This window comes from Adiantum capillus-veneris, chromosome 13, assembly GCF_014529385.1.
Source record: "Adiantum capillus-veneris isolate H3 chromosome 13, ASM1452938v2, whole genome shotgun sequence".
Taxonomy (NCBI): Eukaryota; Viridiplantae; Streptophyta; class Polypodiopsida; order Polypodiales; family Pteridaceae; genus Adiantum; species Adiantum capillus-veneris.
Genome location: NC_140943.1, coordinates 118348404 through 118374296, shown reverse-complemented (window position 1 = coordinate 118374296; position 25893 = coordinate 118348404). Strand labels below are relative to the sequence as shown.

The 25893-nt window shown below is 45.0% G+C and overlaps 1 protein-coding gene across 1 annotated transcript in view; it reads right to left on the bottom strand.

Annotated features, from left to right (window-relative positions):
- Nucleotides 1-2355: 2355 nt before the first annotated feature.
- The window catches only part of LOC147444737 (endo-1,3;1,4-beta-D-glucanase-like), a 48807-nt gene continuing 25269 nt past the window's right edge, over nt 2356-25893 (bottom strand). Inside the window, exons 2-7 of the mRNA XM_086527280.1 lie at nt 3604-3625; nt 3395-3530; nt 3175-3265; nt 3004-3093; nt 2784-2884; nt 2356-2694 (exon numbers count right to left, since the gene is read on the bottom strand). Of these exons, the coding sequence (XP_086383406.1) occupies nt 2554-2694; nt 2784-2884; nt 3004-3093; nt 3175-3265; nt 3395-3530; nt 3604-3625 (581 nt within the window). The 3' untranslated portion in view covers nt 2356-2553. The remainder of the gene's footprint in view (nt 2695-2783; nt 2885-3003; nt 3094-3174; nt 3266-3394; nt 3531-3603; nt 3626-25893) is intronic.

The window sequence follows — 25893 nt, the reverse complement described above, 5'->3', positions numbered from 1 at the left end:
ACCCTTGTTCTGTTTTGCAAATGTAATTGAGGACGATTACTATTTTCTTAAGGAAAGGGTATGTCGCAGCCCTAAAAGTGAGACGCATAGCACAAATCAGCATTAAAAGTGGGACACCCTATTTTTAATGAGCCAAGGGATCTAACAATTGAAAAGCTAAAGGTCGAACAATTGAAAAGCCAAAGATCAAACAATTTAAAAGGCAAGGGTCAGGGGCACCCAAAAAGCTAAGCTAGTACCTAACAAAGACCTCTTGGAGGCATCTGTAACCATCATCAATTTTTGGGCGATATCTCTCTTTGAACATTTGTGAAGATGGCCAAGGCATTGGGCTTTCTTGAAAATGAGGCCTTGAACACTCATGACAACTTGTATTGACCATCTTTTGCAATATAAAAGAAATATCTTTCAGGAGCACTCATCTTAGGGGCCAACACTTCTAAGGAAAGTATTCCGCCTTCCCGTGCCTCTTGGGTTTGGTGTCTCTCTCTTTCTTCAAATTGAAGTGTTTGCTATTTTGATTCGTCATCTCTTCTTAACATACAAAAAGTTTCACCAAGTCTAAAGCCTAACATCAACCTATGAGACAGAACGATGCATGTATCCTCTAAATATCCAAAAAAGGGACAAAAGTACCAAAAATAAACATGCTTAAACTTACAATAGACCAACGTGGAGGTGTATATACATGTACATGAGGGACAATACGGATGGAGCTCTAACTCAAATAGATGTGAAACTATACGTACAAGGCAATGCAACCATGATAGATATGAAACTATATGTGCAAGGCAATACAACCATTATATGAAAAAGACTAGCTAGCTCCATCCAATACCAAACAAAGGGTGTGGTAGGGCATGCATTGGTTGGTTGAGGCTGAGATATCTCCACAACATAGTAGCAAGATATGAGAACGGCCTCTCCCCCTTTGTGTGGTCTGCTCATGTTGTTGTCAATTTCCCAGATAGCCAATGGGCGCTGGTATTCCGATGCATGGGCACCTACAGGGGCGCCTACAGGTTCGAATAATCTTTGCCTATTGCAGTGAGTGGAGGAAACTATAGTAGCTCTGGCCTATAAATGGTGAATCTAGGTCATATTGAAAGATGGGAGCCGCTCTATATCCATACCATGTTTGCTGAGCTACTTTTATCTTCCTGCATATAAAGATCGACTTCTCACAGTCTTCTACCTGCCACCTGGATGCCTCGAGATCTCTGTATGAGAGTCTATCCTGTGGTAACTCCCTTAATCTCTGTATGAGAGAGCCTCCGTCAACATGCATGGGGCGGCTAGCTCACTTCGATGATGATATATGGAATAGAGGGTTTGCTGCAGATGATGTAGGAGATCATGATGATGTAGGAGATCATTGTCATAGAACTTGAAAACCAAGAAATATAGCTTCCCTATGAAAAGGCCTTCGATGACACTAGTGATTGCGAAGACCGAACCAAGAAAGGTGGAAACCAATTGTAGAAAGCAAGAAAAAGGGCATGTGACGACAAAGCAAGTAGTAGTTGCCTTGGAGATTCTCTCTCTCTCTCTCTCCCAGGATATTCAGACACATTAAAGAGCTCCTTTGCCTCCTCTCCATCACCAGTATTTAGTAAACAAGTAAGGAGAAGTCAGGGGGCTGAGCATCCCAGCCCTCCATCCATTGTACATTGATTGACCGTAATCTCCGAGACCACCGTTGGATGCTGGACAACTCAGCACACATCACCAAAAAACAAGACAATGAGGACTGCCATTACAAAACCTGACACACGAGCAGCCATAATAAGAAAAGGCGACGTCATCCACAACCATAAGCTGACACATCAACTGTGAGAAACTAATGCAGTCTTAAAGCTGGCACATTAGCTGCCAGAAAAAACACACTCACAAACAGTCACAAACTATGCCATCAATCACAATACCAAGCTAAAAGCAAGGATATGCTGTCCACGTGGGCTGCTTTGGTTGGCCCCCCTCCCTTGGACTCTTGACAGCTGGGAAAGGACCTGCAATGTCTTTTCCCCACAATGCAGATCCCCATGGTTCCCCGCCTCCACCAGCTGCTTGAATTATGGGGAGAGGACACTGCAGGTCCCTTCCCTACCCCATAAATACCACCCAATGCATGTATTGTGTGTGTCAACACATGCAAGATATATTTAATATAATCAAAGCGTTTAGAGGGGCCACATGGGGTCAAAACCGTAATGGGTATCTCAAATCTACCTGTAATCTATGTTTTACACCCAAAAGATAATCATCAGTTTTGGCATTACTAAAAACATCTGAGAGTCCAATGATGTGTGCCACAGTATTTACGCCAAGAGCCATTTGTTCAAGCACAAGAATATATGACTTTGAAACCTCTTATTTCGCTCCAATGTTCCAATCTCACTTAGACATTGACTCAATTTCAATCCAGAATTTCAATGATAATATCTTTATAATACCGGTAAATATTACCGTCTACACCAGCTAAATGCCAGTGGTCATAAATAGTTAAATTACCACCAAGAGTTTAGGTCACAGAGTATAATATCTGATTTCCCTTTATTGCAAAAATTTGCCAAACCATTCCAGCATCTTGGAATGGGCCTCCTCTGCATTGGCAACCTCATTAGGATCATCAGGATTGTACCGACAAGTCCATCCATGAGCAACTCCTGGGTAAATGTGCGCGAAGCTTTCCAGCTGCACGTACAAGCAAGCAAATAGTAAAGATCACAGTTACCCTTTGTTTGTTTAGGAAGCCTTATTAGGACAGAATGTTGAGCAAATACCTCTGGTTTGGACTTGAGAGTATCTATGAACTTCTGAGCGAGAGCAGGGGGTGTACTTGTGTCAATCTCTGCAGCAAGGATCGCAATTGGGGTCTTTACATCTGCAGAATGACGACGGATTGAGTGATATAAGCAGGTCTGCAGTCATAACATTCCGCAGTTTCTAAAAATTTTGCCATCACTCCTTATTTGTGGCAAGGCCACATTCAAAATGCTTTACCTTGTATATCCTCAACTGTGACAAACGAAGGATGGGCAAGAACCGCTGCTTTCAGACAATCTCCTTTGGCAAGTTGTACAGCAAGTTTAGCTGCAAAACATTGGATGGCTTATTCAATTAGTGTCATCATCACTTCTATGTACAGTCTGATACGGAAATAAGAAAATATACCTCCCCAACAAAACCCAACAGCTCCAACAGATGAAAAGCCTTTCTCGTGTAAGCATTCAACAACTTGTTTGGCTCCTTCAACCGAGTCCAACTAAAACGACAGATGGTCAAAATTCTTAGCATTCATCAGCCAAAGAAAACCATGCTCCTAAAATTCCTCTGTTGAGCAAGCATATCATGGACTAGAGCAGTTAAACCTATACTTAGGGTAGAGACGCACAGCTTGATGGTTCTTGAACCAGTCACCAAAATTGGCAAAGGGATTCCCAGTATTGGAGGGAACGAAAGGATCCTTATTGAAAAAGTCTGGCACAATAACATAATAACCAGCATATGCCATCTTGTCTGCCAACTTTCTGAGGAGTAATAACACAAGTTACTAGCAGAACATTTGACAAGAAGTAAAATAGAGGGAAGGTTGACGCATACCTCAAAAGTGGAGCATCAAAACCTGCACCAAATACAACAGAACACTCTTAATATCCACAAGAGCAGCTCTTCAATCACTAGAGCGGCCCCTCAATAACTGTCTAAATTGCTTCACATTGCTAAAAGGAATGAATAAATCCAAGCACATGATGCATGCATGACTGTTGCAAAGGGCCCTACATATGAGGCAAACTTGGAACACCAAATGCAATCATGCCAAGAACTGCTAAAAACTCATAATAAGATTGTTGTGATTATTAGGCTACACAAGGTTTTATTTATGGAGAACTAATTGATGAGAGATCAGGAGAGCAAGTGTGATTAATACTGCCACAAGCTTAGAGCCTCTTGATAAACCTACACGATGCATTCAGTACATGCCTATATCCACTACGCCTCTTATCTCCTTAACAGGTCAAAAAAGAGTCACTGACATTCTTCTTCTTTTTTCTGCACAAACAAAGATGCTAGCTTTTATTGCTAAAAATCCCGATTCCCTCAGGATGCCCAAATGGGGCGGATCCTGAAAGGCAAGTACCAATGTCACAATAAAAACATGTTTTGTCCCCTCAAAACGAAACAAACACAAAACGCTCGAAAGCTTTTGAAAAAAACTCGAACCAGGGGGACGAAACACGTTGCTCAAGTTCGAAAGAAAAATGGCCTTTCAAAATTCAGAATTAGCCGTGTAGTGTGTGATGTGAAACATTTTTTACCACTTGTGTGACCATGTTTGTAGGATGTATCCACCTAGACTTCTGAAAATCACTTTTTTCCATAACCTCTAGAAACATGTGTTTCATCTTGGCATTTTTGAAACAAAATAAAGCAAAATGCCTCCAAACACATGAAACTTTTCTTGTTACACTGGCAAGCACAAAGCAGTTGTACAAAACAGGCCAGGAGGAAAACATTGTAAAAGATGATAAAACAGGCCATAACGGTGGAACTGTAAAACTGACTAAGCTGATGACATCAATATGCTTAGTTCGTCCATGAATAACAGGATAATGTGTTAAGAGCAATAGCACTTTTGAGAACCTAAATAAATAGTGGTACAAGATGAAGGTGCAATAGCAAGATGATTCAAAATCTATCAAAGCCATAAATCTTTTGTCATTCTGTCGAGATAAGAGATAAGCCCAATATTTGACTTCTGTAGAAGAAGATGCAGTGGCGTTTTGCTTATCATACGGCGATAATATCAATGGATTACCACAGAGAAAGCAATAACTAGCAGTAGATCTTCTAGTGTGTAACATATCCAGCCCAATCAAAAGTACTACATCCAACAAGAATGTCACCACCAGAATATAAAATACCAGTCAATGCAGTGAAAGCAATGAAGTACTTGATGAGCTCATAGCAAATATCAGGTCGAGTGTTAATCAAGAATAACAATGGCCTATACCCCGTAGCATCTACCAAAGAAATATCATCATCCTTGGACAACTCAGAATTGGGATCCATAGGACGAAAGATGTCACATGCGCACTTCGCTTGCGGTATGTGGACATATTCTGCCACAATCTGGCATGATCCAGTAGCTTAGGATTGAGCCTCGCACCTTTGTGAGCCTCTAGCAGGACGTGCATGTGCAGGCCGGTCATAGTTGCATAACATGAGCATTTTCCACCACATAGACATAGTTTTGTGACTTATGGCTGCTCGACCCAGCATAATTTGGATATATAAGGAGGCCAAAGGCGCTCAAGCAGAAGAAGCAGGGAAACAAGGAGGCAGGCACCCGACCGGCAGCACCTCAAGATCTCTAGCGTTTTCTCTGAGCAAGAACCAGCGTTTTCAGCCACAGACATCAGCGTTTTTAGAACAGCCCTGAACCTTGCCGTACTGCACCCTTCCCGGTTGCAAATCCTAGCCCCAGATCAGCCTAGCGTTTCCAGTTTTAGCACAAACCAGCCAGCGTTTTTGCAGATTCAGATTCATCCAGCTAGCGTTTTTGCATTCTCAGCCTCGCATGCATGGGCGGTTGCAAATCAGCCCCGTAAAACTGCCACAGTAGAAGATCCACAAGAGAAGTACCTAGCGTTTTCAGATTTCAGCCTTGATTGCAAATCAGCCCCGTAAAACTGCCACAGTAGCAGATCCACAACAGAAGTACCTAGCGTTTTCAGATTTCAGCCTTGACCTCGTCATCGTGTCGTCGACATAGACCCCAGCAGTACCTCGTTGTCGACATGGACCCATCATTAGCCAGTACACAGCATCAGTACCCCTTAGCATCAGCACCTCAACATTTAGCAAGGGGGCCCTTGAGGGTTGGGACCCGACATCCATGTGTCGTCTCTTTCCTCTCTCTTGTCTCTCTCTTCCTTTCAGTTCAATTCGGACCTATAGCAGGCTTGCACACTGCAAGTGAGAAATCAATAGCAACACACGCACAGAAACTTCATAATCACTGAACTTTAAGAGAGAGAGAGAGAGAGAGAGAGAGAGAGAGAGAGAGTCGACACGGCCCGGCGTAGTTCCGTGCCCAGAGGTATTGGCTCCAAAGTCTGGCGCCCCTTTCGGTATTTATTTTTCATTAATCATTGCAAAGTACAACTCCCAAGAAACCTCTGCTCTCAGACTCTACGTCCAGACTCTACTCTCGGACTCTGCATCATTTTGGGACCCGACATCCTTGTGTCGTCTCTTTCCTCTCTCTTGTCTCTCTCTTCCTTTCATTTTAGTTCAGTCTTTCTATAACAGGCTTGGACACTCCAAGCGAGAAATCAATAGCAACACACGCACAGAAACTTCATAATCACTGAACTTTGAGAGAGAGAGAGAGAGAGAGTCGACACGGCCCAGTGTAGTTCCGTGCCTAGAGGTATGGGCTCCAAAGTCTGCCGCCCCTTTCGGTATTTATTTTTCATTAATCATTGCAAAGTACAACTCCCAAGAAACCTCTGCTCTCAGACTCTGCGTCCAGATGCTTTGAAGAGTGAGGCCCTTGGGCTCCTTTTATTCTTACAAGGGATTCCAAAAGCAGAGCCCCAAAAGCAACTGGCTCCAAAAACAACCAAAAAGCAGCTTGCGCAAATTACAGAATTCTGTATAGCTACCACGTCATCATGTAAGCGCAAATTGCAGGCGTCCGTACAGCATGCTAGGTCAGCATGTCGTACAGCTTGCCATGTCATCTATTCGTATTGTCCGTCCGTACTGTCTGTCCAGGTGGTCATGCCACGCCACCATTTTGTGACATACCTCCCTCTTCAAAGAATTGTCATCGCCCTCGATTACGCCTACAAAACATACAAAGGCCATAAACCAGTTCAGCAGACATTGACCCTATGTACTCACGCACTAGACCAACACAAATCTAGCACTTGCACATAGACAACAGTTGTCACGAGGACGTGGCAACTGCTAACCTTAGTTGTTGGTATCTTTCCAATGATTTTTGTTTTATTTTTGAGACCCTCTTTTTGAAGTTGCAAACGGTCGGACATTGTATGGCCAATGTGAACGGTAGTTTCACCCGCAGATGGATAGTAGTCGGCACTGGAATTTGTACAGTAAGAGGATGTCTAGGCTCAGAGCAAGATCATGTAGGTCCCCCCGTCGCACTTAGCAAGTTGGTGGATACTAGGAAGTGAACTCAATAAAGGCATAAAGTCAAGGTGAGATCACCAACAGAAAGTATCCGACGGCCACATTGCACTTTTGGATGCGGTCCCAATGAGGATAGATGGTCAGATGACCAATGGGAGTCCAACGGAAGCATCTCCTAAAATTTAGGGAACTGCTATTTTGGGCCGTGAAATGTGTTCGCGTCATTACCTCCGGTATGACAAGGGGAACATTTTATCACTCTGCTGCAAAGTCAACTGATGCACCAGTTGAGAGATTTTTAAGCAAGAAGCCCAATGCGGGGAAATTGCATGTATGAGTGCCAAGTGGCACTTTTTGGTCAATTTACCAAGTTTGAGAGAATAGAACTCGTAACTGACTCTTTGGAGCAGTTTTGGAGCCTCATAACTATGATTTTCAGCCATTTCTCTCCATTTTTGAGCTTCCCATGACTTTGCCTAGGTCTAAGGAGCTCATTTTCAGCATTGGAAGGCATCAGATGCGTGTTTACAGGGCTGTTTTGCTGCGTTTTCAGCGATACACAGGTTTTGGCAGCCATGGAAATCTTCCCCTTTTTGCATCTATGTGTTCACAGATGCATTACAGGTTAAGGGTAGAAGAGGGGGCGCTCGAATTATGCTTGGGGGATGCCTCATTGAGAACCTCTCCGCACAGGTTAAGAGCTATGGAGTGCTTGCTTTCCTCTCTATGTACAGTGTGGTGCTAGGAGTGATGACCTGCACACTACACACTGCTCTCTCTCTCCCCTACGTGCAGTTATGTGATGCCCCACAAGAGGGCTCTTCATTTGACTGATGTACAGCTGTGTGGTTTCATGCTTTTGTGCTGAGGCAAGAGCCTCCTTGAGCAGGAACAGGGGTAGCTAACTGCTACTCCAAAGCAGGCACCGGTGAGGGTCATAACCTCAGCGTACAAGTGCGTTTTCAGCACTGTGTATGCGTTGTAAATTGACTGTTTTTCAGCCATACGGACGCCAGAACCATTGGGAATAGTGCCCCACTGGCAGAGGACAGTTAGGGGACTGTTTGGGGTTGAAAACAGGGCAAAAACCAGTAAATACAGCGTGCTGAATTTACTGGTTTTGGGCAGGAATCAAAGGGTTTATGCCAATGGAAGTGAGTTCCAGCAGGGGAATTGGTTTCGCGCAAGTTTTGGGGCTGTTATGCTACCGAAATTTGGCCAAATCAAGTGGTATCTAGTTGGATATAGACAAAGGATTCCTAGGACTCTACTTTGTAAATTTACCCTCTCAAAGTATAAAGAAATACCGAAAGGGGCGCCAATTTTGGGGCCTACAGGTTGTCGGCGTCTGCTCGGAGCATTCTAGCTCCCGAGCCGTGTGTGTAATTAGGTGTTAATCCCCATTACAGGTTACCTTTGCAAAGTACTTTGTGTGTGTCTAAAGTAAAGAATTTCGGATGAAAGCCAACGCCTACCGCCCCACGGACCGGTTTCAAGGTTTCATTACCGGGACATCAATCACTTTTTCCTCAAGAAGTGAGCCTCGGGTGTTTTGGGTAAAGACACAGCGTAGAGGAACGCGGGATTACACTATGGCCGACAAAGGGAAGGGCATTATGGAAGAGGGTTCCTCTTGACAGGATAGACAAGAAATTCCACATGTATGCCCTGCCAAAAAGTGGTCAAATTAGGGCTGATTTTCTGCTGCGTTTTAAGGGTTTGCAAGTATGAACCAAGATGAGATAGAGAGAGGTCTCACGGTGGTAGATTGGCCACTAGATCTCCTGCGGGAGTGATGTGGGTCTGCCAGGTGGCACGCTGCTCGCCGATTCTCTGAGGCGATTGCTTGGATTCTATGACGCATTGTCACCAGCGTGTGACTACTATCTATCCTTTTTGTTGATTTCTTTCTTATTATCTATTTACTTTCACTTTTTGAAAACACCCCTCGGGAAATCTAACTGCCCTGCATTGCATAGCTAGTGTGGAACTGTCCAGAGGGAGTCCAGGCCTGAGGGCAAGAGAGCACTAAGGTTGGACAAGGACTATGGTTAGCCAAGTGGGGTCATTGACTAGCCAAAGTGGAATCCTTTGCTACAGAGGCTACATTTCAGTTCTGGATGTGGCCACAGTGTACAAAGAGGGTCGGATGACCTAGAAAGATACAATGGCAGCATCTCCTAAAATTTAGGGAACTGCTATTTTGGGACCTGAAAATGTGTTGACGTCATTACCTCCGGAATGACAAAGGGAACATTTTCTTACTCTGCCGTGAAGTCAACTGGGCAACCGGTTGGGATATTTTTAGGCGGCAACCCCGAAACGGGAAAATGCTTGTAAATGTGCCAAGTGGCACCTTCTGGTGCACTTGCCTCATGCATCAAGAAGTGGCGCTGAATTTAGGAGGGGGAGAGCCTCATTTTCAGTTTTTGTCACAGGTTAAGAGCTATGGAGTGCTTGCTTTCCCTCCTATGTACAGTGCGGTGCCAGGAGTGATGCCCTGCACGCTACGCACTGCCCTCTCTCTCCCCTTTGGCAGTATGTTACGCCCCTCTAGTGGGCTCTTCATTTGACCAATGTACAGTTGTGTGGGTTCATGCGCGATTGCCGAGGCAAGAGCCTCTTGCACAGGTACTGGATTAGCTAGCGGCTAATCCCCCCGCAAGTACAGGTGAATTCGGAGAGGTTTCACGCCATAAATCTCGTCCGATTCAAAGGGCAAGTAGCCCTACAGGTGCGGGAGCTCGAGGACTTGCTACGATGCGACCGGCACGCGAAACGGAGCCCGAAACAGTGAATTACAGCCTGCTGTGTATTTTTGCAGGTTTAGGGTTTTGGCCCTAAACGGACCCTAATACCCCCAGGAGGTTCAGGGACGCAAGGGGACCGCTGTACAAGTGATCTGGCGCATTTTCAGGGCTGAAAACAGAGAATTCAGCGTGCTGCAGATTCTCGCCAGGTTTTGCAAAGTGCCCGTATGCGTCGGGAAAGTCGGTCAATGCGTGGGAATACTGACTGTGAAGGGTTCTAGTACAGTTATGCTGCCGAAATCGCGCTGGAACAGTGGAAATTCAGCCGAGTTTGTGCGGGGCAGCTTGTAGGAACCACAGCGTTTATTCCCTCTTTTGAACAATAAAGAAATACCGAAAGGGGCGCCTAAGTTAGGGGCCAATCTGGTGTCCGTCTACTCATACAGGTGCAATCTAGCAGCCTGTATCCCTCTCCCCTTTGTTGTGTCTTGAAAGTACAGGTAAAATAGACGACTAATAATGGGTGAAAGCTAAATCAAGGTTTGAAGTAAAGTCTACCGCCCTTTTTGGATTGAACAGGCCGGTTTCATGGTTCCATCGACGGGATTAAATCACTTTTTCCCATAGAAGTGAGCCTTGGTCAGTTTTGGGCTTGAAGACATAGGGGATCATAGACCAGACACAGGGAATTGCAATTATGGCTGACAGACCAGATGATGTGACTGAAGAGGTTTCCTCTTCACAGGGTCAACAGACACATGAAGTGGGTGAGTCCTCAAGACCACCACAGACAAATGACGATATATTCAGGACCCAGTTGGCTACTGCTGTGGCTATGTTCACACAAGTAATGCAGAACCCGAGGTTTTTAGCCTTTCTGCAACCTCCTGTTCCGTCTCAGCAAGTTGGGTCACTGGATCATATTCAAAAGCCTGTTAAGGCTCGAACACAGGTGATTCATACCGCACAGTCAATGGAAACACCTGTACACTTGACGGAGAACATGCAGTCTCCACAACCTATGCCTAAGGTGCAAGAACAGGTGGCTGAGATGCCAGTTTTTCAAGCTGTACCAATTCAGCCCGCCACCTTTCAGCAGCCTATAGCTGGTTCTAATGGGCAGGGAAGCAACCTACAGGCTATGCAACAGGTCTTCCCACCACCTTCAGTACACCCTGGCTATTTTGGAGGTGGATCCGTATTCCAGAGCATGGCTGGTCATGCACATGGAAATCAGTTTTACACGCCAGGAACAGTGTTCGGGGGTGCTCAAACGATGATGCCTAACCCCATGTACAGTGTCATGGGTATGCAACCAGGGTTTCAAAGCACTCAGGGCCAATTTGGGATGCCACAGGCAAATTTTGGTATGGCTGGAATTACAAATCAGCAGCCAAATATGGCATTTCCAAGTCAAGTTAATAGCGGCCAAGGAACACAGATGAACCCTAATAGTGTTCCCATGTTTCAGTCACTTCCATATGACAATTTAACGCCGCTGGAGAGGCCAACTCCGTACAAAGAAGGTGGCAAAGGTGTGTCATTCACGACCTTTACAGGGTTTGATGACAGGAAGAAGGCTCTTTCATTCCTCCAGCAGTTGGCAGGGCCTATGCAGGGGGAAACTTTACAGAGGCTTCAAAGGTCCGCAAGGCAGCCACTTTCTTGACAGGGAATGCAGGACAATGGTGGACAACTTTATTGCTTCAAGGGCAAGCTCCGTCCACATGGATTTACTTCAAGCAGATTTTTGCAGCAGCATGGTTATCTGATGATTTCGAAGCAGATGTCATGACAGAATGGCACCAGCTAAATGCTGCCACTTGCAGAAATTTGGATGATTATAATCGGAAGTTTTGGAAAGCTCTACTTCCAGTAACTTCCTATAGGTTTGTGCCATTGACAGAACAGATTGAAAAATACTGTTGTGGCCTACCCAAAGGATTGAGAAAATACTGCACGAAGACAAAAGTCACTACTTTGACGCAGCTCATCGAGGTAGCAAACACTGGCAATGGTTTGCTCAAGGGAGAAGATTGTGAATTTAACACTGGCGTCAAGGCAGGATCAGGCAAGAAAAATTCAGCCAAGAAGCACGTTCCCAATGAGGCTCCTAAAGGGACTCAGGAGTCAGCCAACGCAGGGAAAGATAAAGCTACGGCTGAATCAGAAAAAGGATCAGCAAAGAAATGGAAAAGACGTTTTCCTCGCAAGTCAGAAGAGCAAAAGAAGGTTCTGAGGACAGAGAACAAATGCTTTATATGTGAGCAGCCTGGCCACATTGCTTACAACTGTCCTACAAAGAAAAGGCCAGCTGATTCTGATGACAAGGAAGACAAGAAAGGAAAGAAGCCCATGGCTGGTCTAGTGCCAGATATGGTGGGCGACAAGCCAAATTCAGATGCAAGTGAGCTTTGCAGAGCATGGGGAAAGGTCAGGGATCAAACAGTGCTTATCTTCTTTGATCCAGGTGCCAAAGCCAACTTCATTTCCCCAGAATTGGCTTCAAAATTGGGAATCAGACCTGAAGAGATGGGGTATACAGCAGAGGCAGGTTTGGCATGTCCTGGCCATACAGAGGCTGTGACACCCATCATTGGAAAGTTGCCTCTACATATCCAGTCCTATGTAGATGCTGAAGAATTTTACATCATGCCACTGGACGGATGTGATGTGTTGTTAGGTATTCCTTGGTTGTTTCGTGTACAGGGAATCCTGGATGCCTACAACAAAAAGATCACTGTACAAAGCAGGGGAAAGACTCACATTCTGGATGTAAAGCTTAAAGGGGAGTCTATTCCTACTGTATCAGCTTCTGCTATTACTTCTGTAATGAAAAAGCATCTTTCTACGTACTTGGTTTTTGCACGTGAAGTGTCAGATTGTGATGAATCAAATTTATTTGTGCTAGATAAAGAAAGGTCAATGTTTTTACAACAGTACAGTGACTGTTTTTCTGATTCATTACCGTCTCAATTACCGCCAGAGAGACCCGAGGACCATGCGATAGATTTGGTGCCAGGCAATAGCCCACCAAATAAGCCTCCGTACAGGGTTAGTGCGGCTCAGCAGAAAGAGATAATGGGCCAAGTACAGGAGCTGTTAGAAAAGGGGCTGATTCAGCCCAATTCATCTCCATTCTGTTCTCCAGTGTTGTTGGTGCAGAAAAAGGATGGCTCATGGCGTATGTGCATCGACTACCGTGCACTGAACAAGAATACCATCAAGAATAGGTTCCCTATACCTAGAATTGATGATATTATGGACAAATTAGAAGGAGCAATTATGTTTAGCAGGATAGATCTAAAGAGTGGGTACCATCAGATCCGCATTAGATCAGAGGATGTGCACAAGACTGCTTTTAGAACGACGTTTGGCCTTTACGAATTTTTAGTGATGCCCTTTGGTCTCACAAAGGCTCGTGCTACGTTCAATAGGATGATGGACAGAATTTTCCGTCCACACCAGCAGTTTGTTGGTACAATCTTTGATGACATGATAGTCTACTCAAAGAATGAAGAGGAGCATAGGCATCACTTGGCCATTGTGTTCAAAGAGCTACGCAGTCATAGGTTGCTCATCAATGCAAAGAAAAGTGAGTTTTTTCTGGAAGAGATTCACTTTCTGGGACATATTGTCTCAAAGGAGGGTGTCAGAATGGATCCCGCAAAAGTTGAAGCGATCAAGTCATGGCCAAATTTGAAGACGGTGCATGATGTCCGAAGCTTTTTGGGACTATGCTCCTATTACAGAAGGTTTATCCGAAATTTCGCTGAGATTGCTTCACCTTTACATGCTCTTCAAAAGAAGGCAGTCACCTTCAGATGGACACAGAAAGAGATTTCAGCTTTTAATCTCTTAAAGGAAAAGATGACTTCAGATCCAGTCATTGTGTTGCCAGATCTTAGGAAGTCATTTGTGGTCCACTGTGATGCCTGCGGTAGTAGCATTGGTGCAGTGCTAATGCAAGATGGCAGGGTAGTAGCCTATGAGAGCAGAATTTTGCAAGGGCCAGAGATGACCATGCAGGTCTATGAGAAAGAGTTACTGGCTGTGATTCATGCGCTCTTAAGTTGGAAACACTACCTGCTAGGTGCAGATTTCGTTGTCCAAACGGACCATCAGACCTTGCGGTACTTCTTGACACAGACAAAGTTATCTGAGAAGCATATGCGATGGGCAAATATCTTGTCCATGTTCCATTTTCAAATTGTGCATGTGGAAGGCAAGAAGAACGTTGTGGCTGATGCCTAGTCAAGGAAGCCACAAATTTCAGCTGTGTCAATTCCTTATCATCATGAACTTGATGATATGAGAGAACAGTATGCAAATGATGAAGATTTTGCAAGGGTCTTCGAGCAACTAATGAATGCACAACGTCATGAACACTATCTTCTTAAAGACGGGTTCATGATGATGCATGGCAGATTGTGTCACAAAGCCATTGCGACGCAAAGTTATGGAAGAGAGTCATGTCCCACCGTATGCAGGGCATCGTGGTATCGATGCTACAGTTAAAGCGGTTGAGACATTCTTCTATTGGCCTACATTGAGAAGGGATGTGGATGCCTTTGTGCGAGAATGCCTAATATGCCAAAAGGTCAAGTTTGACAGGCAAAAGGCACCAGGGTTATTGCAACCACTACCTATTCCAGATAAACCATGGGAAAGTATTGCTATGGATTTTATCTTTGATCTTCCGAGAACGCAGACAAGAAATGATGGTATTTGGACTATTATTTGCAGATTCAGCAAACAGGCTCATTTTATTCCTGTCAGGAAGAAGATAAAGCCAGATCAGATGGCACGCTTGTTTATGAGCAATATTTTCAAGTATCATGGCATGCCACAGTCGATTGTTAGCGACCGTGATCCACGCATGACAAGTTTGTTCTGGAGAGGCTTGTTTGAGAATATGGGTACCACGCTCAAATTCTCTTCGTCATTTCATCCTCAAACAGATGGGCAGTCAGAAGAGGCAAATTCTACTGTCCTAGATCTGCTGAAGTGCTATGTGTCAGAGCATAAAGGAAAGTGGGAGCAGTATTTGCCATTGGTGGAGTATGCATACAATAATACAGTGCATTTATCAACTGGCAAGGCACCCTTTGAGATAGTTGAAGGTGGCAAGAAAGTTCCTCCCATAATGCATACAAAGGACAAGATATTTGAAGCAGATAAGTATGTTCAGGACATGGATGAAATGTACAAGAAGGTCAAAGTGGCCTTAGAAAGGACTCAGGCAAAGCAAAAGAAAGCAGCTGATCGTCACCGTCGTGAAGTGGTATATTCACTTGGTGATTGGGTGCTTTTACGCTTTGAAAAGGCAAGGTTAAAGAAGATGAAGGGCAAGGAAAGACTGTTTCCAAAGCTCAGCATGCGTTACTATGGGCCTTTTCAAGTGTGCGACATAATCAGTGATGTTGCATATAGGCTGAAATTGCCTGACAGTTGGAAGATTCACAATGCGTTTCATGTGAGTCTTCTCAGACCCTATGTGGGTGATGTGCCAGAAGATATGCCAGCTGAAGATCAACCGGAAGTCGAGGAACTTGACGAGATCTTGGTCCCTGAACAGATTTTGGCACACAAAGAAAGGAAAGTGAAAGGCAAGGTTGCTAGGCGTTACTTGGTAAAGTTCAGAAACTATCCACCAATGGATGCTAAGTGGATGGAAGAAGGTGAACTTGCAGAGTCACCAATTGTGTTATCACTTTACCTTGAAGCCTTCGATTTGCAACCTACCTTGACCCCTTGAGTTTCAAAGCTACATGGATTGTCAGTGTGACAATGGCTTCTGAAACAAATGATGTACATGGTATTTAAAGTGAGCTCAAATCAAATACCTGTTACATGAATGTTAGAGCTGTACAGATTGTCAGTTTGGCAATTGCTCTTATGGAATGTCCAAAAGTTTGGTTAGTGCTATAGAAGTGAGTATTTCTTGTCAGTTTGTCAAGGATACAGTGATTGCTTCTATTAAAGAGTACATGTGTAACTGCATTCTTGAACTGTCGGTTTGGGTATGCTCCAAAGTGTTACGGGATCCAACGTGTACTATAAGACAATGGCAAAATGTGCAGCTACCATTTTGTCATTGGAAAGTTAGTGACTCAAAGCAATGGCAGAGTGCGAAGCTACCACTATGTCATTGGGACAGGGTTCACACGCAGGCAATACATGAGTCGACGAGGTGTTGAATACACCAGGGTTGACAATGAGCATGTATGTGTCGACAGGTGTTGAATACATCAATGTTGACTAGGAGCCTGTACGACATAGATGCAAACGAGGACGTTTGAGATTTCAAGAGGGGGGTATGTCACCAGCGTGTGACTACTATCTATCCTTTTTGTTGATTTCTTTCTTATTATCTATTTACTTTCACTTTTTGGAAACACCCCTCGGGAAATCTAACTGCCCTGCATTGCATAGCTAGTGTGGAACTGTCTAGAGGGAGTCCAGGCCTGAGGGCAAGAGAGCACTAAGGTTGGACAAGGACTATGGTTAGCCAAGTGGGGTCATTGACTAGCCAAAGTGGAATCCTTTGCTACAGAGGCTACATTTCAGTTCTGGATGTGGCCACAGTGTACAAAGAGGGTCGGATGACCTAGAAAGATACAATGGCAGCATCTCCTAAAATTTAGGGAACTGCTATTTTGGGACCTGAAAATGTGTTGACGTCATTACCTCCGGAATGACAAAGGGAACATTTTCTTACTCTGCCGTGAAGTCAACTGGGCAACCGGTTGGGATATTTTTAGGCGGCAACCCCGAAACGGGAAAATGCTTGTAAATGTGCCAAGTGGCACCTTCTGGTGCACTTGCCTCATGCATCAAGAAGTGGCGCTGAATTTAGGAGGGGGAGAGCCTCATTTTCAGTTTTTGTCACAGGTTAAGAGCTATGGAGTGCTTGCTTTCCCTCCTATGTACAGTGCGGTGCCAGGAGTGATGCCCTGCACGCTACGCACTGCCCTCTCTCTCCCCTTTGGCAGTATGTTACGCCCCTCTAGTGGGCTCTTCATTTGACCAATGTACAGTTGTGTGGGTTCATGCGCGATTGCCGAGGCAAGAGCCTCTTGCACAGGTACTGGATTAGCTAGCGGCTAATCCCCCCGCAAGTACAGGTGAATTCGGAGAGGTTTCACGCCATAAATCTCGTCCGATTCAAAGGGCAAGTAGCCCTACAGGTGCGGGAGCTCGAGGACTTGCTACGATGCGACCGGCACGCGAAACGGAGCCCAAAACAGTGAATTACAGCCTGCTGTGTATTTTTGCAGGTTTAGGGTTTTGGCCCTAAACGGACCCTAATACCCCCAGGAGGTTCAGGGACGCAAGGGGACCGCTGTACAAGTGATCTGGCGCATTTTCAGGGCTGAAAACAGAGAATTCAGCGTGCTGCAGATTCTCGCCAGGTTTTGCAAAGTGCCCGTATGCGTCGGGAAAGTCGGTCAATGCGTGGGAATACTGACTGTGAAGGGTTCTAGTACAGTTATGCTGCCGAAATCGCGCTGGAACAGTGGAAATTCAGCCGAGTTTGTGCGGGGCAGCTTGTAGGAACCACAGCGTTTATTCCCTCTTTTGAACAATAAAGAAATACCGAAAGGGGCGCCTAAGTTAGGGGCCAATCTGGTGTCCGTCTACTCATACAGGTGCAATCTAGCAGCCTGTATCCCTCTCCCCTTTGTTGTGTCTTGAAAGTACAGGTAAAATAGACGACTAATAATGGGTGAAAGCTAAATCAAGGTTTGAAGTAAAGTCTACCGCCCTTTTTGGATTGAACAGGCCGGTTTCACGCATTGGTAAATCATCTTGGAATTTGAGCTTGCTTGGTCGTGGGTGGTACGTCAGTGTTGTGGAATTATGCTCGTTTGCAGAGGCAAGAGCCTCTTGCACAGGTAAAAAGTTAAGGGACAAGTTGCAAGATGCTATGTGGTGAAGTTCAAGAACTATCCACCTATGGATGCAAAGTGGATGGAAGAGCATGAACTGTCAGAGTCACCAAATGTATTGCAGCTTTACCTTGAGGCCTTTGGGTTACAACCTACGTATGCCCCAACCCAATGTCTGCAAAGGAGGGGTAATGATAGAGCTAGCACATCAAATGTACTCATGGATTTAGTGCAACAGCAGTGTACAATATGACAAAAGTATGAAGGTCTCATTAAGTCATTTGTACATATGTTTTGACAGTCTTTCTTACGGATACATGCGATGATAAAACAGTACTAACAACACAAGGTCATCAGTGGCATGTATTTATGGTATGCAATCGAGGACGTTTGCGATATCAAGAGGGAGGTATATCACGAGGATGTGGCAACTGCTAACCTTAGTTGTTGGTTTCTTTCCAATGATTTTTGTTTTATTTTTGAGACCCTCTTTTTGAAGTTGCAAACGGTCGGACATTGTATGGCCAATGTGAACGGTAGTTTCACCCGCAGATGGATAGTAGTCGGCACTGGAATTTGTACAGTAAGAGGATGTCTAGGCTCAGAGCAAGATCATGTAGGTCCCCCCGTCGCACTTAGCAAGTTGGTGGATACTAGGAAGTGAACTCAATAAAGGCATAAAGTCAAGGTGGGATCACCAACAGAAAGTATCCGACGGCCACATTGCACTTTTGGATGCGGTCCCAATGAGGATAGATGGTCAGATGACCAATGGGAGCCCAACGGAAGCATCTCCTAAAATTTAGGGAACTGCTATTTTGGGCCGTGAAATGTGTTCGCGTCATTACCTCCGGTATGACAAGGGGAACATTTTATCACTCTGCTGCAAAGTCAACTGATGCACCAATTGAGAGATTTTTAAGCAAGAAGCCCAATGCGGGGAAATTGCATGTATGAGTGCCAAGTGGCACTTTTTGGTCAATTTACCAAGTTTGAGAGAACAGAACTCGTAACTGACTCTTTGGAGCAGTTTTGGAGCCTCATAACTATGATTTTCGGCCATTTCTCTCCATTTTTGAGCTTCCCATGACTTTGCCTAGGTCTAAGGAGCTCATTTTCAGCATTGGAAGGCATCAGATGCGTGTTTACAGGGCTGTTTTGCTGCGTTTTCAGCAATACACAGGTTTTGGCAGCCATGGAAATCTTCCCCTTTTTGCATCTATGTGTTCACAGATGCATTACAGGTTAAGGGCAGAAGAGGGGGCGCTCGACTTATGCTTGGGGGATGCCTCATTGAGAACCTGTCCGCACAGGTTAAGAGCTATGGAGTGCTTGCTTTCCTCTCTATGTACAGTGTGGTGCTAGGAGTGATGACCTGCACACTACACACTGCTCTCTCTCTCCCCTACGTGCAGTTATGTGATGCCCCACAAGAGGGCTCTTCATTTGACTGATGTACAGCTGTGTGGTTTCATGCTTTTGTACTGAGGCAAGAGCCTCCTTGAGCAGGAACAAGGGTAGCTAACTGCTACTCCAAAGCAAGCACCGGTGAGGGTCATAACCTCACCGTACAGGTGCGTTTTCAGCGTTGTGTATGCGCTGTAAATTGACTGTTTTTCAGCCATACGGACGCCAAAACCATTGGGAATAGTGCCCCACTGGCAGAGGACAGTTAGGGGACTGTTTTGGGCTGAAAACAGGGCAAAAACCAGTAAATGCAGCATGCTGAATATACTGTTTTTGGGCAGGAATCAGAGGGTTTATGCCAGTGGAAGCGAGTTCCAGCAGGGGAATTGGTTTCGCGCAAGTTTTGGGGCTGTTATGTTACCGAAATTTGGCCAAATCAAGTGGTATCTAGTTGGATATAATCAAAGGATTCCCGGGACTCTACTTTGTAAATTTACCCTCTCAAAGTATAAAGAAATACAAAAAGGGGCGCCAATTTTGGGACCTACAGGTTGTCGACGTCTGCTCGGAGCATTCTAGCTCCCGAGCCGTGTGTGTAATTAGGTGTTAATCCCCGTTACAGGTTACCTTTGCAAAGTACTTTGTGTGTCTAAAGTAAAGAATTTCGGGTGAAAGCCAACACCTACCGCCCCACGGGCCGGTTTCAACAGTCACATCACATCAAGTCAAATCAATCAGACAAAAAATCATTCTCAATCTCAGACCATGACTGCCAGCAACGTATTTAGTAGTCGCATCTAAATCCACACCGGACCTCACTGATGTCGGATTAACTAATCGTTATTGTGATCATGTCTATAGAGATTGTCAAGACCGAAATGCTGCAGTCTTTTCGTCTTTCAGTCCTGCACTCAAACACAGTCACATGTTAAGAGTGTTCATCAATCAGAATCAGAATCAGTTCCAAAAATTCCCATGTCGAAGTACTTCTTTCATAAAGTCATCCAACAGAATACTATCAACCCATCAGTATCCCTGAAATCCAAAAGAAAACCAGTGACTTTATTCTTTGTAGGTAATCTGTGACAAAGGAGTGGAGTAACTCCTCTCTTGCGCAGTCCCGTCTGCACCAGATTCAACTGGCTGATCTCCGAGAACTCTTGGAATAGCCAAAGCTAGATTAAAAGCATCAAGGTAAAGTTCCAAATCTAAGGGGTATCTGCCAGAGTTTTGGCAACTTCAGTCTGAAGGATAGATAATTTATCTTCTCTTGAATCTAGAAAGGGCCATAGTCATTCTTACCTTTGGCAAAAGCCGCTCCTTTCCTTGTCGTTTCCTTAGGCGTGCTTCTCAAACCATAAGAGCACCCAATCATCTTCCTTTAGCTGCAAGTTGAGTCGAATCTTGTCCGCTTCCCTCTTATGCCCTGCTTGAAACTTCTCAACAGCCTTGTGCACCTTGGCAACAGCCGTATCCACATCGAGAGCATACTGATCTACTTCAAAAACCTTAACCTAGGTCTGGGGAATTCTCTGATCTACCAGGTGATTCCCTTTTTTCTTTCTTTCCTTGTCTAGGACCTGTGGGTAGCGTCTTTCGCTTCCCCTGTCCATTGACACGTCAGTCTCAATCATCGGAACCCTAAGACGCATTCTCATCTGATCCCCTTTCTGTGGAATCCTTTGATGAACTTGCATCTGGTTCCCTTAGTTCGTCGGAACCCTCGGATCTGCCACCATCTGATTCTCAGGAATCGTATGATGAGCTATCATCCGGTTTTCCTGATTCATTCTCATCACTCTGGCGGAGTCTTGCCATGTTGATATGGATACTATCCTGCCGGTAAGACTCTGGCGGAATCTTGCCATATTGATGTGGATACTATCCTGCCGGTAAGATAAGTCAATGAGCCGGCATGCGTTCCAAATCATTCCTTAGCATATTGTATAAGCCTTTGAATAGAGTCACAATTCTTGTTCAGCAAACCACAGCAAAACCGCTCGACCTGGTCTTTCAAAGTAATCTTTCACAACGAAGACACTAATCAATAAGTATCCCCATACACTTGCACGCACAGTGTCCATTCACTTTGTTTATGATCATTGCACTCTCTCATTAAGAACGGCAGGCTCTCCCTTCCATAAGAAGAAAAAGGAACCTTGAGCACAGTTTGGAGCACTCATCTTGAGCAAAGAACAAACATTCATTCCGCTGCACCTTACACTTTGACAATGACGAGATCAACAAGAAAAACAAGGAGTTCAACGAAGGGAGTCAAGCTGTCAGATTTGAGACGTTTTCAGGCTACCAGGACACCCATCCAGCCCTTGAGTTTGTACAACAGATTGACGTCTTCTCTAGAGATCGGTTCACAGGACACGCTAGGGTGCGAAGGGCGGCATCTTACTTGAAAGGAACTGCACAGACTACTCTGTTGTTCGATGCAGAAGCACCTGCGACGTGGTTAAAATTTAAGACAATTTTCATGTCAACTTGGATATCAGATGAATATGCACAAGATATCATCATGGCTTGGCATCACTTGAAAATGATTGAGAAAGATATATTGGATGATTATTGCCAGAAGTCTGAGAGATAGAGAGAGAGGAGAAATACGACACCAGAGACGTTGTAAAACCCTCCTCCAAAGGCCTCACTCTCGTCGGCGAGAGTGGTCTACTATTGATTGCACAAACGGGTACAAACTGCATGTGACTGATGCAAGTCTAGGCTAGATCGATGACGACGACGGGAATGGCGAGACCGATCTAAGGGCTGAAATCTACTACTCTTATACTGCTGTCCAAAAACGCTAATGGCTGAATTCTGTTGCGGCTGGAAACACAAGAGAAAACGCTGCCTTTGCTGGTCATTATGGCTGAAAATCTGCGGTTCCTTGGGGCTGAAAACTGATGGTCTTTAGGGCTGAAAACTACAGGTCTTTGTCTGTTGAAATCGCCATGCACACAAGGTCGATGGAGGTCCAGAAAACTGTAACGGACTTGGACACTCCAAGTCAAGAATCAAATGATGTTCTCTCTCTCTCTCTCTCTTTCTCATTGTGTAGAAGAAAAAGCAATGCTTTTCCGTACTGCTGGCCGCAAAACGCGCCGCAAATCACAGAAATCCGTACCAGCTGCTTCCACGTGGCATCCCGGAAATTTTAGGGTTTGCTGAGATTAGGGTTTCAGCCAGAAATTAATGTTTGCTGCAAATTAGGGTTTTTGGCATATTTTAGGGTTTGCAGGAATTTTAGGGTTTCAGCCAGAAATTAGGGTTTTTGCTATAACCGGCCTATACAACGTAGAGGGCGGTACTGTTTCAATTACCTGTTAACTTTACACAGAGCACTGAGAAGGGAAGAGAACACAGTTGCGTCCAGCGACTAGAATGTCACTGCGCACACGAGACCGACACCCTGTAGGCCCCAAAGACTGGCGCCCCTTTCGGTATTTCTTTATTCAAATTAAGGTAGACGATCCGACCACTTAGCACAAGCTTTCACAAAGCTGTCCAAACCTGGCGAGGGCTGAAAACGCAGGTTTTCGACCGGATTTCGATAGCATAACGACGCAAAAACCCCTGTAGGTCAAAAACACCTGTCTAGGACGGATTCCCTCGATATCTGGAAGCTTTCTGGTGAGCTGTCACAGAAATTCAGCGGGCTGTAATTCTCTGTTTTTCACTGCCGGGAGTCCAAAAGCCTATACACGCATCCCAAGGCTCTCACGAGGCTCCCCCGATGTTCCCTTGCAGTTTAGGTGCGAAACCCTAAACCTGCAGAAAAACACAGCAGGCTGTAATTCCCTGTTTCAGATCGTTTTTAGCGGAGCGAACACGCCTACGCGTGTCCCAAGGGCTCCCGCACGCAATGGGACAGTTCCCCTGTGAATTGGACGAGTTTTCACGCGAGAAAACTCTCCAAACTCGCAATCTTTCGTGATGGAACTGTGCGTACCTGTGGGGGATTAGCAATTAGCTAATCCGGTTCCTGTTCAGAAGGCTCTTGCCTTGGCAAACGCGCATAAACCCCCAGAACTGTACATAGGTCAAATGAGAAGCCCACTAGTGGGGCATAACATACTGTACGTAGGGGAGAAAGAGAGTAAAGTAGTATGTAGCGTGCGGGGCATCACTCCCGTCACCATACTGTGCATAGAGGGCAAGATAAGCATTCAATAGCTTCTGTACCTGCTACAATCCACCTGAGGCTGAAAATGGCGCCCCCTTTGTTGATATGCAGCTCGTTTTTGCCTCCCAGAGTGGCAGAATCGCTCACAGGCTGACACATCGCCCAGTTTCCGAGTTTGGGCTTTCCTTGCTAAAAATATCTCAACTGGTGCGTCAGTTGACTTGACAACAGAGCAATAAAATGTTCCCCTTGTCATTCCAGAGCTAATGACGCGAACACATTTTCCGGTCAAAAATAGCAGTTCCCTAAATTTTAGGAGATGCTTCCATGGCGTCCCTATCGGTCTCCTGACCATCATTGAAGACTACCATTTGACCAACATCTACAATGTGGGTTAATTTACTGGCCCCTTTCAACTTATAAAGTTGCAGTGACTTGACGAGTGGCCCAAATTCCAGTTTGGCGCACACGAGCTTCCATACTCATCAGAATTCAGTCCTAACTGGCCCGGGCAGTCCCTGTCTGACCGACCTAAATCCCCGATGTGAGAAACCCATTTGGCTGCAGCCGTTTCACACTGGCCATGCAATGTCCACTTGCACCTTTTCAAGGGTTTTGGGACAAACAAGTAAAAATAAAATAAATATATCTAATACTTATTTACGGAAGGCAACGGGAAAAATACACCTCTTGGTGACATCTGCTGTCCGCCACGTCATCACTTTGTGACATACCCCCCTCTTGAAAGCATTGTAATCGACCGCGATTACGCTTGCAAAACCGACAAAAGCCATAAATTGTCTTAGCAGACACTGATTGTTAGTACCTACGTACTAGGAACACACATCTAGCACATGTACCAAATCGACAGTCACATCACACGACATCACATGACATTCAACACTCATTCAAATGATTTATCGGCAATGTAGCTAGCAATCACATATAGGCCCAATCGGGACCTCATCGATGTCCGATTGACTAACCCCTATTGCAACCATGTCTATTCGAGATCAACCAGACCAAAATGTTGCAGTCATTTCGTCTATCAGTTCTTGCACTCAAAAGAACTGAAGAAACAAATCAGTATCATAATCAGAAATTCCATTTCATAAAGTCATACAGCAGAATACTGTCAGCTCTCAGTATCCCTGAAGCTCAAAGAGACATCAGTAACTCTAGTATCTAAATCAAGGCATCTGTTGACAAAGGAGCGGAGCGACTCCCCTCTTGTGCATCCCACTGCACCAAATCTCCGGCCAAGCTGAATTTTGGGTTCCATTTGGAGTAGACTATGCTAAACCAAAAGCATCGAGGTAAAGTTTCACAATCTGAGGAGTATCTGCTAGGTCCTCCTCCTCCATCCACTTCGCATCTAGTGCAGGATAATTCTTGAACTTAACCAAGAACCGCCTTCGGACTTTACCTTTAGTCTTTGTATCTTTATGTGCCAAAATCTGTTCGGGAACAAGGATCTCCTCGTTTTCTTCCACTTCGGGTTGCGCATCAGGCTCCCCATCATCAGGAACATCACCTTTAAAAGGTTTCAAGAGACTCACAAGGAATGCATTGTGAATCCTCCAAGTATCTGGCACTTTCAATCGGAAGGAGACATCATTTATCTTTTCAGTTATCTGGAAAGGTCCGTATTATCTCATACTAAGCTTTGGAAAAAGCCTCTCCTTTCCCTTTCTCTTTCGTAGGCGTGCCTTCTCAAAACGTAAGAGCACCCAATCATCCTTCTTCAATTTCATGTCGCGACAATGGCGATCCGCTACCTTTTTCAATCGTTCTTGAGACTTCTGCAAAGTCTCGCGAGCCTTGGCAAAAGCCGTATCCAAATCTCACGTATATTCATCCGCTTCAAAGATCTTATCTTTCGTGCTCAGGAAGGGTGGAGCCTTTGCAGCACCTTCAACATTCTCAAATGGCGCCTTCCCCGTCGAAGAGTGTATCGTATTATTGTAGGCAAATTCTATCAAAGGTAAGTATCTTTCCCATTGAGTCTTCTGATCTGAGATATAAGACTTCAATAAATCTAGAACCACTGAATTTGCAATCTCATATTGCCCATTAGTCTACGGGTGGAACGATGACGAGAACTGCAACCGCGTGCCAATGTTCTCCCAAATTACCTTCCAAAACAAACTCGTAAATCTGGGGTCTCTGTAGGAGACAACCGTCTCAGGCATGCCATTAATCTGAAGATCTGGGCCACAAACAGTCTTGCTAAGTGATTCGGCTTGACTGGTTTCTTCACTGGAATGAAATGAGCTTGTTTGCTAAATCTGTCAATAACAGTCCAGATACCATCGTGACCACTCTGTGTCCTCGGGAGATCCAAAATTAAATCCATCGCAATACTTTCCCAGGGGCGGGTGGGTATGGGTGAAGGCTGTAACAATCCCTGTGCCTTATGCCTGTCAAACTTGACCTTCTAGCATACTAAGCAACTACGCACAAACTCTTCCACATCCTTTTTGAGTCTCGGCCAAAAGAAGTATCTCTCTACCCCCTTCATGATGGTAGCAATGCCGCGGTGACCCGT